The following is an 18,881-nucleotide window of genomic DNA, read 5'->3' as shown; positions in this document are numbered from 1 at the left end:
TTTGGGCGCCGCTTGGATATGCATCGTTCAACTACTAGTAGTATCTCACCCTCGACCCCGGACTCCACACTCCGTACTCCATGATTGATTCATTATTATGACATCGGACACAAACGATGGCATTGAACTCGGCCTCACGCGTGGATCTGTCCACTCAAGCTTGTGACATCTGTAGAAGGCGGAAAGTCAAGTGCCACCGAACTCAGGTACGATGTTCGAGATGCGAAAGACTGAATCTGGCTTGCACATTTCTTTCTCCCTCAAAAGTACGAGGTCCAAAGAAACGGTATGATTGGCTGGCGCGCTCTCGCACGTCTGGATCCATTGATTTGGTATAACTAACATGCTTGTAAGGCTACGGACGGAATCAGTGTCGCGGTCGCTTTCCTCTGAAGGCATCCCAGTCCCCGACAATGACAGGAGTCTCTCGCAACATACCAAATATCCTACAGATGATCTTTGGGAACGAACTTGCTTCAAACTGATTATGGAGGACTATATAGACCACTTGTACCCCCTGCTTCCCATCGTACACCGACCGTCCTTTCGTCGGGCTCTCCAGGAAGACCGAGATTGTGAAGACTCTGGCTTCCTCGGCCTGGTTCTCGCCATCGCGGCAGTGGTTGTGGCTACCTTACCCAGCCGATTTCAACATTATCGTTCGCTGAGCCCTCCCCTGCAGTTTCAGTCACGACGGGAGATGGTTAGTTACTGCGCCGACCGCATCACAAGGTTGCGGACTGCCACCTATTTCGATGAAATCAACTTTCAGAAATATGCTATCTCATATCTGCTCTATGCAGCATTCTTGCAGCTGGGGGATCATAATCAATCACGGATGCTGGATGTAGAAGCAATGCAGATTGCCCGCCTCTTAAACCTTCACTGCATCTCTCAATATAATGGCCTTAATTGCATCGAGACTCAATTGAGAAAGAAGGGGTTTTGGCTGATATTTTATAGTTTGGTGTAGGTATTTTACCACTTTGGTGTCCAGGAGCCACCAGCTGATTTTCATCTAGTCATGCTCGACTTCAAAACATGCTCGGAGAACGACTATCATACCTGGACCCTGCATTGTTACAGACCATCAATCCAGAGGACATGATGCCGTTGGAAGTGGATGACGAATATATTCTGGAGAATGAGGTTCTGGTCTCAAGGACTCAAACCCCATGCCTGGTAACTGGCTTCATTATTCATTCACGGGTGTTCTGGGCTGCCGTAAGAGACCCGTTGCCTGGACACTCAGCAGAGGAACCGTGTCCGTGCATTCGCGCTCGGGACCCTCAAATTCAAATCTCCTATTTACACAATCGCCTACAAAGTTTGAAGTACCTCCTTCATGATATCCCTGCCATCCTCCGGCCATGGGGCCCACCAAATGAGGAGCATCTGAACGATGGTAGTACGGATGCGATCTTGCGATCGAACTTTGCAACCATGCGGGCTAATATCCATGTCACCCATCTATGGCTCCAAAGCCTCCTTATTGACCAACTGGAGGCGGCACAGACTGGTCAAAGGGGATCACTGCCGGCATCCTGCCCTGGATATTCACCATACAAGACGGACCCGAAAGCCCTGTGGTTAGAGAGAGAGGAACTGTGCCGACAACTCTTCTTTGTTCTCCACACACTTCCACAGGCTAGCTTGGAAGCCAATGGTCTTCATCTCGCATACAAAGTGCGGGATATAGCAGCGAGCATCATGGCATGCCCATTCCACCCACAGGAACCGGAATCAAAACGAGCGGCCGAGTATGTTCAAGACGCCACTAGCTGGCTCTCTCGCCTAGACCGCAGTGAGAGTATCAATACGCTGCATCTACAATCCTGGGTGGACACAGACCGCGTCCGAAGCGAAGCTACCATCCCATGAACACTTCAAGCGAAGATCTTTCATTTAGACTCCATGAACTCGTTATCACGTGTTGCAGACAATGCCATCAATTCCCTGACCAGAAGGTCGTCTCACCGAGCTCTACGGAGCCTTCCAAGAAGTTACCCCGACTGCTGGTGCCTACCATGATTCGATAGGCTCCCTGGTAACTACACCAACTGCTACTTGTTTCATCCCAGAAGCTCGTCGCACGGACCAAATCCAATGGGATAGTGATAACCTCTTGAGCAGATTCTTCTAGCCACACTTTGCGAAACTCCTTCAATTCTTTGAGGGGTCGTTTGATTGGGGGTGAGACCGGCGCCACGTAAAGCTGAATCACCTCAGCCCCAGCCCTCTGGCCCGTGTTCCGCACCGTGCATTTCACTTTCATATCATGGCTGGACCCCTTTGTCAGCTCCAGGCCAGATAGTTCAAAAGTAGTATAGGAGAGACCGTGACCGAACGGAAACAGCGGGTCCACGCCAGCCTCGTCGTAGAATCTGTAGCCAACATATACGTCCTCCCCGTACAGAACCCTTCCGCCTTCTGAACGGTAGTTGAAGTATGTTGGATTGTCCTTGAGGCGACGAGGAAAGGTAAGAGGAAGTTTTCCGGACTAAAGCGACGAAAGTTAAACGTGCACCTCGCCTCCAGCATATAAAATCTGTACTTACTGGGTTCACATCGCCGAAAATGACGTCGGCGATGGCATTTCCTGTTTCGTTTCCTCCATACCACGCATGCACTACTGCTTTAGCCTGGTCAATCCAGGGCATCTCGACCGGGGTTCCACTCTGTAGCACGATGACTGTGTTTGGGTTGGCGGCCAGAACCCGTTCGATTAATTGATCTGTATGAGGGGGGAGACTCATGGTCGTCCGATCTTCACCTTCTGACTCCCATTCTGCACTCAGACCAGCCGTCAAAATAACTTGATCGGCGTGAGCAGCTAGCTTGGCGGCTTCCTCAATCCCTTCAGCTGGTGAAAGCCTCTTGCAGGCGCCGAATCGGAACCCTCCGTGTCCAAAATCAACAACGCCTGGAACCTTGAACTTGCCCGTTTTGGCACATCCCCATTGAACCTGGATTCTATACTCCCTTCCGGCCTCTAGATGAAGAGACCCTCTTTCCTCGATGGTACCGCAACCCAGAAAGCTTGACCCAGGCGTCTGTACGTCGGCATTATTGACGAGTAGGTGTCCATCCACATAAAGCTTCCCCGTACCTTGGACACACAAACCGAAGTCGTAAAGTCCTGACTCGTCTGGGGTGAAATATCCTTCTGCGTCCGCATACCAAATTGATTGCAGATCAGGGTGGCTGTAGTCGAGGAAAAATACCATGGCGTCTGTTTCATGACGTTCTTCTATGGGCACTCTGGTTGTTGCGGTAGGTGGATCGTTGAAGATTCTCAGGAAAAAACCCGCGTGGCCATCTGGGGTGCGAAGACGCTTGCCTAGTAATGGAAGGTTCTGATGGCCATAGACCCCCTGGGAAAAGTCCACGCCCTCCAATGCGGCATTGGTGATGCCGTCGAATGGTGTAACGGCATCGTAAGGATTCAGCGCCGCACTGCCGCCGCCACAGTAGGTTGCCACCTGAGCATTTGGACCGATGACTGCAACTCGCCTCCGCTTGTTTAGTGGGAGAATGCCCTCCTCGTTCTTCATGAGGACGATGGCCTCTGAAGCAACCTTTCTTAACAGGCGCCTGTCCTCTTCCCGATTCAAATGACCCTCTGGGGCTCGTTCAGGAATTCCCGATCGACTGGCCTTCTGTACCAGTTTCAGGACAGCCCGAACGCGCGCGTTGACGGTGGCCATGGATACCTTATTGGCTGCAATGGCATGTGTGAGAGCACTGCCGCGCAACGCGTTGGACCGGGCATTTCCAGGTCGAGACCAGCTTGAATGGATTCCGTCGTGCTATACGTTCCGAACCTAGCCGTAGAACGATATATGGTCAGGAACAGAGCATAAACATGTGTGGTGACAATTGTTCTGCTTCTTACCAGTCACTCATCAATAGTCCATCCCAGCCCCATTCTCCCCGGAGAATATCCTGAAGAAGCCTGGAGCTTTCTGCAGCATGGATACCATTCACCTTGTTGTATGCCGTCATGATAGCATCAGGCTCACCTATAGCAATGGCAGTCATGAACGGGAGTAGATATATCTCCCTAAGTGCACGCTCGGTGACGAGTGAGTTTACCGCCATGCGCTCATGCTCCTGATCATTGCACACGAAATGCTTCAGGGTCGCAACGATGTTTCTCTCCTTCAAGCCTTTACAGTAATTGCCGGCTATCATACCCGAAAGGAGCGGATCTTCTGAAAACGACTCAAAGCCTCTTCCACCCAGCGGGCCACGCGGGATGTTGATAGTTGGGCCCAAGACCACATGGGCACCTTTGGCCTTCGCTTCTGCCGCCAGCAGATGGCCAATCGTCACGGCTAGGTCACGATCAAACGTCGCGCCAATGGCTGTCCCACAAGGAAGGCATGCGGACGGTACGCTGCCAAAAAACTTTGTTCCTCGTAAGCCGTTCGGACCGTCCGAGAGCCGGATCGATGGGACCCCTAGTCGTGGAATGGGGACTGTGTGCCAGAAATCCTCCCCTAGTAAGAAATTCACAATGGGGCGTGAGCTTTGTGTTTTCCTAGACGCCTGCGATCACGCATTGGCGAGGACAACATACCGGTTAGAAGTGCAACCTTCTCGTCTGGAGTTAATTGCTGTAGTATCCGTTCAATATCTGCAGTTGCAATGCGATCGAAACCGCTGGCGATTCCATCGGGGGCAGACTTGACGAACGGCATGGTGCCCATATCTTTTCCTTTGCCTGTACAAAGCCCCTAGGACGATGGAAGAAATATCGATGGGTAGTCAATTACCGCCATTCTGTGCGGTCGATCTGGCCCCTTTTGTATGTGCATGAGACGAAAGACTGCGCTTCTTTTCATGATCCCAGTTATGGTTCAATGGCGGAGCTCTCCCGAAGTACGTTTCTCCGTCGGCGTGAAGGAGAGGGAGATTTGCTCCACACCGGACCGGGCCCCTTGACTCTCATTGCCCGAGATGGCGACCTTCCCGATGCCCTATTTCTCCTTTTCTCCTTTTCTCCGTTTCTCCGTTGCGTCTCTCCCTCGCCGCGTGGATCTCGCTCCACTGTTGTCTCCCGGATTTCCCCAAGTTTCTCCACAAGTTCGCCTCTTGGTGTTGAATATGACCAGCCCCATAGCACTCGACAACGCTTATGGCGTTTTCCGGCGTACAATAATTGGTCCCCGCCCAAAATTCTCATTGCCTGCCGTCTGGCATAACACGGGTTAGTTGCCAATTCTATGGCGGTTTATTGCCTTGAAACTTGACCCATCAGGAATCCCGAACTCCTAGTCGTGCTCGCACCCCTAGCTCGGGTTCGGAAATATAATTCACATCCTCCCCCGGTCTTTGTTGGTCTCTCTGATTCCTGTGATCTTTCTCTACACCCTGACGCTTGGATTGGGAATACCATGGGGACTACTCAAACCGACAGTACAAACAAGCCCGCCGGGGAGGAAGAGCTCGCAGCTGTCCTTCCCGCAGACAGGCCAGCGTGGTACAAGGAAAGTCATCTTCTTCGCCTGAACTTGATTATACTCTCTTTAGTGATGTTCTCCTCTGCAAACGGCTACGATGGATCTCTGATGAATGGACTTCAAGCCCTTGACCAGTGGAATAGTTTTCTGGACTATCCTACTGGTGTACGTCTTGGATGGCTGAATGCCATATACTGGCTTGGGGGTGGTGTTGGGTACCCAGTTGCGGCGTGGTTAGCGAACAGGTTTGGACGCAAGCCAGGGGTCTATGCCGGCTATCTTTTCTTAGCTCTTGGCTGTGCACTTCAAACAGCAGCTCCAAATGAGACTTCATTCTTGCTAGCGCGATTGTTCGTTGGCGTGGCGTCCGGATTATTTGGAAACTCAGTACCGCTACTTATCAACGAGATCGCATACCCTAGTCACCGTGGCGTTTTAATCTCGCTCTTCATGTCTGGATGGTACGTAGGTGGAACCGTGTCAGGGTGGGTGATCTTCGCATCACGGACCTACCCATCGTCGTGGTCCTGGCGACTACCATCGCTCCTTCAAGTCCTAGTACCACTGATTGCGTTGCCGGGGTTTCTGCTGGCTCCCGAAAGCCCTCGCTGGTTGATTTCAGTTGGCCGCCATGAGGAGGCGCGCACAATCCTGGCACGCCATCATGCGGGGGGAGACACAAACTCGCCACTGGTAAACTATGAGATCTCGACCATTAGCTCTACTATTGCAGCGGAGCAGGAGACACAGAGCAGCGCTAGCTACATGGAGATGCTCAAAACACCTGGAAACAGACGTCGGCTATTCATCTCCATCACCTTGGGCATCTTCGCGCAATGGGCAGGTAATGGTGTGGTCTCTTATTATTTGGCACTCATCCTGGATACGGTGGGAGTGACCAGTGTGAAGGATCAGACGCTTATCTCTGCCTGTATGCAGATGTGGAATTTGATATTCGCCGTCCTTGGGGCATTCCTCATTGACCGATTTGGTCGTCGTCCTCTGTTCCTGGCATCTGCCGTAGTTATGTTCGTGAGCTACGTCCTCGTCACTGCACTGTCGGGATCTTTCGCAGCTACGCACCATGTAGCCACCGGAGCGGCCGTCATCCCGTTTCTCTTCATCTTCTTTGCAGGCTATGGACTTTGTCTGTAAGCTTTTCCACCTTCCAAGCTTCTAACGCACAGTCGTGGACTAATGCATGCTAACATTGCGATCTCTTGTAGAACCCCTTTGTTAACCGCCTATCCGTGCGAAATATGGCCTTTCCGTCTCCGATCTCGTGGCCTCACCGTGGCCTGGGTAGCCTCTATCTGTGCAATCTTCTTCAATACATTTGTGAACCCCATTGCCTTGGACGCGATCGAATGGAAGTACTATATCGTGTTCATTGTGGTACTGCTAACCTACGGGGTGACAGCGTACTTTTTCTATCCGGAAACTAAGGGCTACACGCTTGAACAGATTGCTGTGATATTCGATGGTCCCACCTCTCAGGGGGAGAGCGATGCCGAGCGTGCGGTGAAGTATGCGGATGTATTCGATGATGTGAAGTCGCTCTCCTCAGCCACCCACCAAGAATCTATATGAAGAGCCAGGAACGGGTGGCGACTTCGTGCACTGTAAATCCGCAGTGGGCTCAGCATACTGTTTGTGCTAATCCTATAGCGCACGAGTTACACTCAAGAAATATATCTATTTTGGGGAACTATTCTCTCCTCCCAGCGCTCGGCGGTCAACCGGGTATACAGCATTCGCTTTACGCAAATCACACACGCTTAAATGATGTTCGATTAGCTCTTCAGCCAGAGGCGTATTTGGAATTAGCACGCAACTTGGCACCAAGAAGCCAAAACAACAAAGGAGCGGGAAGCCCGATCGCAATACTGATAAAGGCCAGGACACTGGTACCCCAGCCGTAGCCTAGATCTCTGTACATATACGGAGCGAAGAGCGGAAACCCAAACCCAGCCAAGCTCCTGAGGAGCGCACATGCCGCCATGGCACTGGCAGCGTAGGTTGTGTAGCTATCAACGATATAAGTTTGCATCCCTTGCAAGCATCCCATAGTACCAGCGGAGAAGATGGCGACGCCGATATTAGGCATCAGCCAGTGCATGTGGCTCTGCACACTCCAGCCGTACCAAAAGAGGCCAATAGTGATCATCCCCGAGCCGATGAACATGGTTGGCATGCGGAACTCGGGTACTCCCCTACCGGAGTTTTGTTCTGTGAGTCTTCGGTAGATGCGATCGATGAGCATGATGTTGAGAAAGAGGCCGATGAATGACCCAACAGCAATTGACAGATAATTAAGACCAGCAATGCCTTGGCTCTCACCGTACTGAGTACCCCATACGGTTGGGAATGTGGCTAGCAGGAGGTATGTCGTCCCGAAGAGGTAACCCATGTACAGCGCGACCACCATCACGATCGGCTGAGTGGTGAACAGGCGGACCGGTCGCCCCAGGGCCCTACCAAGCTTGCTGGAAAGGTTGATGACTTCAATTCTAGTATGTAACTTGTGGTTCCCTGTTTGTTGGGCAAGGCGATTCCTCTTCCGGTTCAGAAGAGTCTCAGGATGCGACTCATGCAGCCAGATCAAACCAACCAACTGAATGGCAGCTGCGACAGCGCTAGATGACCAGAAGACCCAGCGCCAGGTCGTATACTCCGCAATGAACCCTCCGGCAATGGGTCCGACCACCGGACCGAGGATCGGGGCGAGTGTATAGATTCCCATTGCCTTTCCTCGCTCCTCTGGGGTCCAGATATCCCTACCGACCAGTTGGTTAGTGCTAGTTGATATCGGAATAAGGATACATCTGCCCAACTCACCCAATAGCCGCGCCTCCAAGTGCAACCGGAGCGCTACCACCAATGCCGGCAAGAAAACGAAATACAAACAATTGCGCTGGGGTTTGCGCAAAGCCACAGCCGAGATTCCATGCTAAGTACCATAGGTTGCTAATTTGTAGGAGGCGCACGCGGCCGTAGACCTCAGACGCCGGGCCACAGAACAGTGGACCGATCGCATAGGCCAGGATAAAGATTGACAAAGCTAACTCGACTTCGATGTCGTTCCGCATGTTAAGGTCCGCACCCAACTGGGCCAATGCGGGAGCAACCATGGAGGAGGAAACCGGGGAGATAAAAGTGAAGATGGAGACGGTAACAGTATTTCGCCATTTATCCTTTTGTGGCCAGTTCTTTGGATTTTCCACATCGTGTGGTCCATCCCATGTAACAAGGTCGGGATCAAATTGCTTGGCTGGGTCGTCGGACTTGGACCTGGCGGCTTCGAGATCCTGTGCGTTCGAGTGTTGGGTTGTCATCTTGACCCATGTGGTGCCCAAATACCGAGTTCACAATTCACTTGTCGATTCTCTGCTCAATTTCGAACGGACGATGACCGATTTATACTCTCTGGAGAGGGGGCCTACTAGCAGTTCGGTACCTGGTAGTACTACTAGTACTACTAGTAGTAGTATAGGGCTCCATGGAAGGTCAAAGAACGCCAGCCAATAGGAGGCTTGGATTAACTTCGGGGCCGAGCGGGAGTGTCGACATTCCGGCCCGTAGCCCGAGCCAGTTGAATACGAATTCCAACCACTCTACACCTTCTTAGTGCTTACGTGGAGAGACGATTCCCTTGACAGCACTACTCCATACACAACATCATTTGCTCCTTCAGACCACAAGCCAGTGTATCGCGGGCAGTTGAGTACAGAAGCAGACCCCACCAAGAATCGCTATGAATACACGCCTTGTGGCAATCGCACCGGCGACAAGCAAGACCGCGTCCGGTAGCATCGGGGGTAATTCAACACCCTTCACTACGATGTCCTACAACTGTCAGCATTGCGTACGGAGGAAAATCAAATGCGATAGGGCCATGCCGTCCTGCTCGAGTTGTCAAAAGGCCAGGCTTGAGTGCGCCTATAAGGCACCACAACCGCCGCGGAAGCGGAAACGTAGGGAAAGCGAGTATCTGGACGAGCGCTTAGCAAGGTACGAGCGCATTCTACAGGAGAATGGCCTTCTCCCGACAACCGAGACACGGTCGTCCTCTTGCAGAGGAACTCCGGGGAGCGTCCATGAGGAAGGCCCTCCCCGCACAGCTCAAAGTGATGCAGAAAGGACTGGAAGGCTAGTTTCCGAGGATGGAAAATTACGGTACATCGACAGTCGAGTGTGGCTCGATGTGGCAGAAGTAAGTATGCGAGAGCTGTCTAACAATGGGGTGGACGACCAAGCTGCTCCCGTGGCCATGGACTTGCCGGTAGATGATCTAATTTCTGGGTCACTGCTAAGGGTATCAAAAAGTCTCTCAGGCTATCATCCTCCCTATCCAGGCGCAATGAAGCTTTGGAAAATTTATGTCCAAAATGTCGAGCCTCTCTGCAAGGTCCTGCACATACCCACAACGACAGAAATGATTGAAATAGTATCACAACACTCGATTGGAGCTACGCAAGCTCAAGAGTGTCTTGTATTTGCTGTCTACCATTTAGCAGTATATTCAATCGCCGATGAGGACTGTATCAGAGAATTTGAGGAACCAAGGGCTGTTCTGATGTCAAAGTATCAGTATGCCACACAACAAGGGTTAATCAATGCGTCTTGGCTGAAAACCACCGAATTGCAGGTATTACAAGCCTACGTACTTTTCCTGATCGCGATGCGGACTCAAACAGATCCACACACATTCTGGATCTGGACTGGTGTCGCGGTCCGTATCGCGCAGCGTATGGGACTACACCGTGACGGGGATAACTTAGATCTCTCTCCTTTTGACATTGAAATGCGAAGGCGCCTTTTCTGGCAACTCATCCCCCTTGATGGCTACGCCGGTCAACTGTCAGGCACTGGTATTTCCATCGCACCGGGTGGCTGGGATACGAAGCGGCCACTCAACGTGAACGATGAACAGATACATCCCGGCATGAAGCAGCCGCCCAATGCGCAGAAAGGTGCCTCGGAGATGCTATTTTGTCTCACGAAAGCAGAGCTATCTGAATTCTATGCCCGCACAGCAGTAAAGATGAACTCTATCAGTCCTAAGGACAAAGTGCGAGATAACGCCGAGATCGAAAGGCTAATAGACAATCTCGAAAGTGACATAGAGATGAAGTATCTGAGGCACTGCGATATCACAAATCCAGTACATATCCTGACACTTGGTATCGTCAGGTCTGCCGCGAACATGGTACGCCTGCGCAGTCGGATGGCGACCCTAATGAGTCAAAACTCCAACGGCGTACAACGATGGGAGCTCTGCGTCCTGGCAGAGAAGATCCTTGACACTGACTGCGCTCTATATGCTAATTCAGATCTACAGAGGTTTCAGTGGCACATCAAGACATTCTTTGTTTGGGACGCTTTGATATGCATTTTGAATTGCCTGGCTACGGACGGGTTCTTTTCGAGCACGGATCTAGACCGAAAATGGGAGAAGATTATCGTTGCCTACTCGAACCACCCAGACATACTTAAGAGCAAGGGAGCCCATCATGCGGTAGTTCGCAAGATGACTCACAAGGCATGGATCTCGAATCCACCTAGCAGCTCCTTGGCTGAGCCGGCGTTCATCGCCACGTTGCGATCTCGAACCGAGACCAGGGACTTTGGACGTGCACAAAACCTAGACAAGATGACACGGCATGATGAGCCCGCGGAAGAGGCGTATTTTCTTGATACTCTTCTTCAGAGCCCTGGAGGGACTGACTTGTACTTTGACGGTAGTTTTAGCTATGGGGCCGCCGATTTGACATTCTGGGATCAAGTATAGATGGTTAGATCCAGGAGAACACAATGGAGTACCAATAGTCCGTTATAGTTCCTGAGGCTAATGGTCCTTCACACAAGCCGTGCGTTAAGTTACCTCTATTTGCCAAGATGAAAGAAGCTTTGTGGGGGACCAAGATAACTCTCGCGTACACCACCGAGATTCACCACAATCTTCTCCAAGACGCAATTTTCATTCTGAAGCCGGATACGGAGTGTGTGCAGGCCAGGAATGCTAAGGTCTACCGAATGATGGCGAGTCCAGACGTTGTTCATGACTGAGTCGTGCCACCCATCAGGTAGCTTGCCAGGCTTTTCTACCTGGGCCACCAAGCGGTGCGACGCTAGAGTCCCATCGTCAACCTGAACGCTGTATGTGATGGGGGAGGTGGTATCGGTGTCCAAAGTAAGTGTGAACTCGAGGATCAGTGTCGCACTGGCTACTGATGTGAATGTAATAAACGGGTATTGGAGATAGTCTGCATGCGATGCTGGAGTGCCGACAGCCAGAGCAACGCCACCGGTCGGCGTGCGACCTATGGATGGAAGGATACGATATGAGGATGAGAGCGAATCTATGAACGATGTGGCATAGATTGAAACATGCCCATCTGCTTCTACATATCCAGTGAGATCCGCAGCGAGCGATCGGCTTGTTACTGGGATGTGAATCTGCTCGAAATCGCCCAACGAAGAACGTAAGTCGACAAGCAGCATATCGTCAAAATGACTCGGTACTTGTTGCCAGTCTATGGACACCGTCACAAGTTCGTCTCTGCCCTTTGGCTGGATAGTTCCCGAGGATGGCGAGAGAGTCAGCCAGTGGTGCGGCGATGTGAGAGCCCAGGATACGGATTTGCTGCCTCGACAATAAATCTCGAAGTAGCGAGATTTGGGTCCATAGGGCTCCATAGGGGGCAGCGTCACTCCCGCAACATGATCGCGACGGCTAGGATGAGTACGATCGGATTCTTCATTAGTGAGCCCCGGTCGAACACCGGGGTGCCCATCGACAGCGATGCCAACCCAGCCAACTATGGGGTTTGAGTCTTGTCGGTTTTGTACGAAAGAGAGGCCGTTGATCATGTCGCGAGACGGAGCGTGCCATGACCGTGTATAGCCATAATGGGGCTGGCGCATGATATGACTCCATTTCCCGTTGAGAAGAGAATGATATTCCTCACTGAGGTTAAAGTCCTCCTCAAAGAGGCGGAGCGCCTCGTACGCCCACGAATTCGCTGTGTTGCGTCGTTGAATGGCGTACAGTTGATTCTTCGCTTGCGCAACCCTGAGTGCAACATAGATATAACTGGCTTTAATCGGATGAAGGATGAGCTGAAAGTACGCAGGCATCATGGGCGCGGGAATCGATCTTTCGACTTCTTCCGCTTGGCTCAAGAGCTCTTGCCAACGATGCAGAATACTCCCCGCTTCCCCATAATTGATGAGAGAGAATGTCTCTGGTTCTATGTGCTCATGCTTCCGAAGGGCGACTAACCGGTCATACTTTAACAGCAATTCCGAGCACTGTTGCGACACGGCCGACCCAAGATGGAAATTGTTTTCCGCAAAGGCACAGAAAAACTCCTGCAGTTGATGCATTCCCAGGTTTCCCACATCCCAGGCAAGCGTGAGAACGAAGGTTAAAGGAACCTCCATCGGCTTCAGATCTCCCACGTTAAAGACCCAGATGTCCTTGGCTCCTCGATTGTACGTTTGTTCTAGCTGCTGCCAAATCTTCCCGCACGAGTTGCTATTGAGCCACTTGTAGCTTCTCGGAACCCCGACATATTCTAGGTGGTAATAGATCTATATGCATCAGTGAGATTCGTGTCGAGCTGTACAACTACAGAACCTACACCTGCTCCCCCACGCCTTGTCGATTCCGCACCCGATGGTAACCTGCGGACAGCGCCAAAATTGTCATCAGCGAACAAGAGTGTAATGTCCTCGGGGATGGGGAGCCCGTTGTCGTAATACTCTTGGACTTCCTTGTACAGTGCCATTAGCTCTACGCAAAGGTCAGAATGATATGTCGGTCCGTGCAAGGAGGCTGAGGCTTACGATGCACGCCATCTTCCGCTCCGTACGTGTTCTTGATAATAGATCGTTGGGTGGAAATAACGTCCTTGAGCACAGTGGGTGGGTCCTCAGCATCCATTGCTTTATCACCATGACCTCGCATGCCCATGGTGAGATAGCTCTCATATTTGCTTGCTCGTTCAGCACCTTCCTGGAAATACTTAGTGATCTTCGGTTTGTTTTTGATCCATGACCAGCTTTTCTCTGGTTCATAATACGGACGGTCGAACCATTCATTCATCGCCCTCTGCATTGGCTCATGGTGCGAGGTGGATACCACAATACCATATGTATCAGCTGTCTCTTGGTTCAGGGGATCGTCTATGAAAAAGCTGCTTCCTGGATGAGGAAAGCCGAACCACATCGCAGGCCACAGGAAGTTCGCCTAAACACTGTCAGACATCGGGAATATACCATAACAATATCACGGCTCCATACCTTGAGCCGAAGGAGGAGTTCAAAAACTCTCTTGTAAAACTCGACATTGAACTTCGGTCCGAATTTCTCGTGCACCCAGCCAGACAAGGATGGAGCTTCATCGTTGAGGAAGATTCCCCTATACTTCACACTTGGCGGCCCATACTTGGTGACAACATTTAAGGCATAAATCTCCCTGCTTTGCTTCGGGGGTACATCGGCCCACCAATACCACCTCACGGGATTAGTTTGGTCTGCAGGAGGGATAAACACCAACTTACGGAGAAACTCCGATCTGCTCGGATAGCGTGTACAAGCCGTAGATCGCACCTCTTTTGTCGCTTCCAGCAATGACAAGGGCTTTGGTCACTCCCTGAATAGCGTCGTGAAGGACCGCTGTCATGTAACACTCCCATTTCCCGTCAATCGCGGCTACGTCAAGCTTGCCTTCCTGAATGAGTTTCTGGATGGTGGGCGACCGAGTGAAACTGCCCACCACAACAGCGACTTCTGCAGTGGAGCCTTGGCTTGGATTCGAAATAATCGGGGAAGCAGCTTGGCCCGTAACCCGCGCAAAGTCTTCCGCGAGGGCTTCCGCGGCGATACGAATACCCTCGAAGTCTTCTGTGTCAACCACGATAGACGCATTGGTTATATCGATGCATCCCACGGAGGGAGCATGACTTGCAAATACCGGTTCGTACATTTATTCTCTCTGCGGGGGAGACGGGCGGGTGTCTTTATCCTTCCGGCGCTTAGAAGTATATTTCAAGCATCAGTGCCGTCGAAAGAGTGGGAGGGCAGGTCTTGATAAATGACTCGGGCGAGACACAGGCTTGTGGAGCAATGCAGGATGCCCAAGCAGGATCTCCCCAGCACGATGAGGCATCCAATTAAAGATTGAAACATCCACTGGTGATCCCCTCGGGTCAATCTAGTCCGAACACTCTTCTTGATAGATATCTCTCTTGGTCCCAGAAGATGGCCGTATGTTCGGTCAGCATTAGAAGTTGAACGTGTATTAAACTGTCTAAGTAATTACCAGGCAGTTGCGGTGCAGGATAAGAGGAATCCTGAATGGCCTTCGTTGTCATTAACTAAATTATGGTACATATAGCTGGCGAAGGTATATGCAACGGTGTGCGTATACCTTGGATATGGGTTGTGGAACTAGTCTTAGGCTCGGCATTACAATCAGCCGACGGTCAGATTCGCGTGAATCCTGGGTCAGCTCAGCTATTGCCACTTCCTTCGTACGGCTAACGTCCACGGCCATCTCCTCTTCTCCTACATACAACAGACATTCCCGATCAAGCATTCAAATCAATTTCTTTCGAGTTCTTGACGGTTTCACTCACTACCTCTTGACATATCTCACCATCGTCGAGCATATGTTATTGATGCCAGCCCTAATTGCCCATGAACACCGACTCCGAGCGTTGTTCACCTCCCCGAGAGAAGTCCCTGCACGGCGTAGTCCTGCAGAGCTTCTGCTTAAGGCTTTACTAGTACTTGGTTATATCCAGAGAACCGCGGGTCTATATGGTCATCAATTACCCAGTTGCCCATCTATCTTACTTATCTTCCACGTATTATTTACACAGGCTAAAGAACAGTGTTACAGAGATGAGAAATGTCCTGATGTGGCTCTTTCCCTGCTACATATATGTTTATCCTGTAATATGCCCCGAGAAATTATGACAAGCCTAATGCGAAATCAACCTGCAAAATTACATCAATGGAGTCAAGTGCCTACAAATCTACAACGTCGTTTGCACAGCTAGCCACTAGCTTCGCGAGGTGTGATATGGATTCACCCGACACCATCATGTTTGATTCCCCCAAGACGTCCACATATCATACCTGACTAGACAGGCTTCAAGCACAATCTCTCCAAGGGCTCTTCAAGTCTGGGTCCTAATCTGACATATGATAAGGCTAGCACAGTCATTCCAAGACAAGGAGGTAAACAATGTCAGAGCTCGTTTGCATCGTATTACCTCATGGCCATCATTGGCACAGGAGGATATGCGTCTGGAAGTTCTACCAGGCACCTATCATCGTGTGTGGTGCACACTTTCCCCTTTCCCTAATCCTCTTTATTGAGGCGGCTATTTTCACTTTTATTCTATGGCCTCCAAGCATTGATGCCAGACAACGAATACAGCATTTGATTGCAGGGTTATAAATATCAACGAAATGATTGTGGTAGAAGCAAGAATAGCATCATCACAGCCACTTTTGGAGATCGGTGGGGCCTCGCTTCCATTCAATCTGGTAGCCTAATCGTTCGGGGGACTCCGAAGATGAGCTCATGCAGCCCACTATATCAAGTCGAGCCACGGCTGACACCAGACCACACTCGACATAACACGTTGTGTGTCCGCAAGGATAGAGACATGAAGTGCAGTAAATCGTAATGGAACCATGACACACTTGAGATCCGCTGTGGTATAGAGATTGGAGGCACCATAGTTCCAGGTCGTGAAGAGCGACCCACCGGGTAGCCCTAAAACTCTTCTCCGCAACAAAAGTCGGATGGCAGTGGGTCTTCGTGTGTTGGTGCATTGATGCCGACCACTGCGCCACCACGGCCGTTACCTAAATCTTTAGTAACAATAACCCTTACACCCCAGAGGATTGGTCAATTTTCTCCCCGATCAAATCGCCAGAGGGCAAAATTTCCATATGGTGGATACACCGTGCACTCGATCACGGCCGTTGCGCTGAAGGGTTGCATCGCGATCATCGCACATAAAATGGCATGGTGCGCCAGGTTCGACTATTGTTAACTACCTACCAGTGCAGATCAAAGAGTTGCAATTCTTCGAAAGATGGAGACGATACAGCTTGGAATCCATGTGGTACAATCCGTGATCGCGTTGATCATCCTCGGGTGCTCGATCTATGGCGTTACTATAGCATCGACCACGACAGGCTTCGGGCTTGCTATTTTTACGGTGAGTGCATCTATCTGCCGTAGACATGAATGTTTATATCTCAGCACACAGTATCATCCATGTACTCGTTGCATAAATCTAACAGGTTATCCAGGCTATTGCAACGATCCTGGTTGCCATCTACATTCTTACCGCATCTTTCATTGCCAAGAGCATTTACAAACTCTGGCTTCTCGTCGGAGCTAACTGTGTCACGGCGATCTTTTGGATTGCGACCATCGGTACATTGGCATCACAACAATATTGGAATCATGAATGTCAATACAATCACGGGCATTGCTATAGGAAGCGTGATGGAAGTGGCAGCCATGGTGTTCACGCTGCAACGATTGCGCTTAGCGTTATTGATGGGTATGACACTTGATCAAGAACGTAATTGAACCTCAACTGACATAGGCCCTCTAGTCTCCTGTCGATCTTCTCTATTGGGTACAGTCTATGGGCCAAAAAGAATCACCGAACGAAGACTCCTGCAACCGAGTGAGCAGCATAATTTGCAGTGCTATGATGTCTAAGTTCAAGTTACCTCGGCAAGCTTATAATAATAGTCAATTTCAACAGATTAAAAAGCAGTCTCCGAGCCGTGGTAGTGGTAACCAGTATGGTGTAGGCAACTAACCGAAAGGGAGTGAAATGAGAGTTACATTGAAACAGCAGATAAAGAATACAAGTGCTCATAATAATTATCAAGCAATTCGTTGGCCATGAACTCCAACGCCCTCACCAGTAATCGGACAGGGTAGCTGACTAGTCAAAAGCGATGATGACCTTGGTGGTATTATGTCTCTCAAACCTGGCGTATGCCTCCGGAGCGTCCTCAATGTTGATGACATCGCTCACTATGAACCCAGGTCTCGCTTTGCCGGAGGTGACTAGATGCAGAAGCTGAGGCGCAAGTTCAATTGGCTTCGATGGTCCAGCACCCCAAGTGAACTGTCCGTAGAAGAATGCCGCGAGTGGGAAATCGACGTGAGTATGGACGGTCGAGGCACGAGGTGCACTTGAGGTATTATTGGATTCATGCGAGTAAACTCCGACTGTGCCCATCCCCCCTCCGGTCGATGTGACAGCCAGCATATTACGGATGATAACGTCCGATTGTACGGTCAGGTTTCTATTCACCTGCTCATATCCAACTGCGTCGATGCTCCGAGTAACTCCATTCGGTTCCAGGGCTAGTATCTGTTCCACAGGGTCTGCGTCCTGGAAATTGATCGGTATAGCTCCAATGGATTCGGCAAGTTGCAGTCGCTCTGGAACGTAGTCCACACTGTAGACAGTAGATGCACCTCGCAAGATGGCCGAGTATGCAGCCATCAGTCCAACAGGCCCAGCTCCAAATACAGCGACCGTGTCTCCCGCGTCGAATCCGGCGTAGTCCAAAGACTCCCAACCAGTGCCAAAGATGTCGGATAGCATAACATAATCGTTGAGTAGTGAAGCGGAATCATTGGTGCTTGGGTCGGTGTATTCGAGTGTTGGAACTGGGATGAGGCCATTGTCTCCGAACGGCACACGCAAATATTCGGCTGGGAATTTGACCGTCAGCCTGGATGGGCCTCATATTAGACAGAAGTACTTACCTTGCGTGCCGCCGAGGCTGCCTCCATTCCCGTACCCGCCGTACATCTGTGTGGTGAGTTCGGTGTGCAGATGCCCTTCGTCAACGGTGAAAGGGACGATCACTGGATCCCCAATCTTGAGTGAGTCAACACCAGCTCCCACCTCAGATACGTAGCCAAACCCTTCGTGTCCCAGCCCGAACGGAGCCGGCTGTCCATGGTGTGTTCCTCGATAAATGTGTAGGTCGGATCCGCAAATAGCGGCTCTAGACATGCGAACAATGACATCTGTCTGGTTTATGATAGTAGGCTTTGGCAGGTCCACCACAGCAACGTTATATGCATCTCCTTGCCAGACAACAGCTCGCATCGTTGCATTGATAGCAGATACGTTGATGAGCGCCATAGTGAGGGGCGTAAGAAGCAGACACTGTGCTATTGGACAAGCAGAACACAGTATGCGAGCTGTATTTATACCTGTCAAAGATGTGTTGCATCATATTCTTACTCTCCTGAAGAAGCCCCACAGGACAATGGTACGGACTTGCTCGCCTTTACGTGGGTTATAGAATGTCTCCCACACAGCCGGTCGTCCGGTCTCAGCCACT

General features: G+C 50.8%; 8 protein-coding genes across 8 annotated transcripts; 4 read left to right on the top strand and 4 right to left on the bottom strand.

Annotated features, from left to right (window-relative positions):
* Window positions 1–343: 343 nt before the first annotated feature.
* ABOM_008701 (fungal specific transcription factor domain-containing protein) lies at window positions 344–1,881 on the top strand (the record flags this gene model as incomplete). The annotated part of the gene is made up of 2 exons (XM_022535830.1): window positions 344–969; window positions 1,023–1,881. 2 exons carry the CDS (start codon window positions 344–346, stop codon window positions 1,879–1,881), a joined length of 1,485 nt encoding a protein of 494 aa, XP_022387033.1.
* A 67-nt stretch (window positions 1,882–1,948) lies between these two features.
* ABOM_008700 (beta-glucosidase J) lies at window positions 1,949–4,703 on the bottom strand (the record flags this gene model as incomplete). Its single annotated transcript, XM_022535829.1, has 4 exons — window positions 1,949–2,500; window positions 2,559–3,789; window positions 3,896–4,502; window positions 4,583–4,703. 4 exons carry the CDS (start codon window positions 4,701–4,703, stop codon window positions 1,949–1,951), a joined length of 2,511 nt encoding a protein of 836 aa, XP_022387076.1.
* A 696-nt stretch (window positions 4,704–5,399) lies between these two features.
* On the top strand, window positions 5,400–7,055 carry ABOM_008699 (sugar transporter; the record flags this gene model as incomplete). Its single annotated transcript, XM_022535828.1, has 2 exons — window positions 5,400–6,616; window positions 6,692–7,055. The coding sequence occupies 2 exons, from the start codon at window positions 5,400–5,402 to the stop codon at window positions 7,053–7,055; spliced, it is 1,581 nt and encodes a 526-aa protein (XP_022387061.1).
* Window positions 7,056–7,266: 211 nt separating this feature from the next.
* On the bottom strand, window positions 7,267–8,800 carry ABOM_008698 (MFS transporter; the record flags this gene model as incomplete). Its single annotated transcript, XM_022535827.1, has 2 exons — window positions 7,267–8,242; window positions 8,304–8,800. 2 exons carry the CDS (start codon window positions 8,798–8,800, stop codon window positions 7,267–7,269), a joined length of 1,473 nt encoding a protein of 490 aa, XP_022387060.1.
* A 419-nt stretch (window positions 8,801–9,219) lies between these two features.
* Window positions 9,220–11,256, top strand: ABOM_008697 (putative C6 transcription factor; the record flags this gene model as incomplete). Its single annotated transcript, XM_022535826.1, has 1 exon — window positions 9,220–11,256. One exon carries the CDS (start codon window positions 9,220–9,222, stop codon window positions 11,254–11,256), a length of 2,037 nt encoding a protein of 678 aa, XP_022387059.1.
* A 95-nt stretch (window positions 11,257–11,351) lies between these two features.
* ABOM_008696 (uncharacterized protein) lies at window positions 11,352–14,457 on the bottom strand (the record flags this gene model as incomplete). The annotated part of the gene is made up of 5 exons (XM_022535825.1): window positions 11,352–13,061; window positions 13,112–13,263; window positions 13,317–13,719; window positions 13,773–13,986; window positions 14,033–14,457. The coding sequence occupies 5 exons, from the start codon at window positions 14,455–14,457 to the stop codon at window positions 11,352–11,354; spliced, it is 2,904 nt and encodes a 967-aa protein (XP_022387062.1).
* A 2,128-nt stretch (window positions 14,458–16,585) lies between these two features.
* Window positions 16,586–17,195, top strand: ABOM_008695 (MARVEL domain-containing protein; the record flags this gene model as incomplete). Its single annotated transcript, XM_022535824.1, has 3 exons — window positions 16,586–16,711; window positions 16,797–17,062; window positions 17,117–17,195. The coding sequence occupies 3 exons, from the start codon at window positions 16,586–16,588 to the stop codon at window positions 17,193–17,195; spliced, it is 471 nt and encodes a 156-aa protein (XP_022387064.1).
* A 263-nt stretch (window positions 17,196–17,458) lies between these two features.
* ABOM_008694 (glutathione-independent formaldehyde dehydrogenase) lies at window positions 17,459–18,679 on the bottom strand (the record flags this gene model as incomplete). The annotated part of the gene is made up of 2 exons (XM_022535823.1): window positions 17,459–18,240; window positions 18,295–18,679. 2 exons carry the CDS (start codon window positions 18,677–18,679, stop codon window positions 17,459–17,461), a joined length of 1,167 nt encoding a protein of 388 aa, XP_022387063.1.
* Between the last annotated feature and the right edge of the window lie 202 nt (window positions 18,680–18,881).

Source organism: Aspergillus bombycis, assembly GCF_001792695.1.
Source record: "Aspergillus bombycis strain NRRL26010 chromosome Unknown contig00072, whole genome shotgun sequence".
Classification (NCBI taxonomy): Eukaryota; Fungi; Ascomycota; class Eurotiomycetes; order Eurotiales; family Aspergillaceae; genus Aspergillus; species Aspergillus bombycis.
The sequence above is the reverse complement of the archived record's forward strand: the minus strand, read 5'-3'. Positions and strand labels throughout refer to the sequence as shown.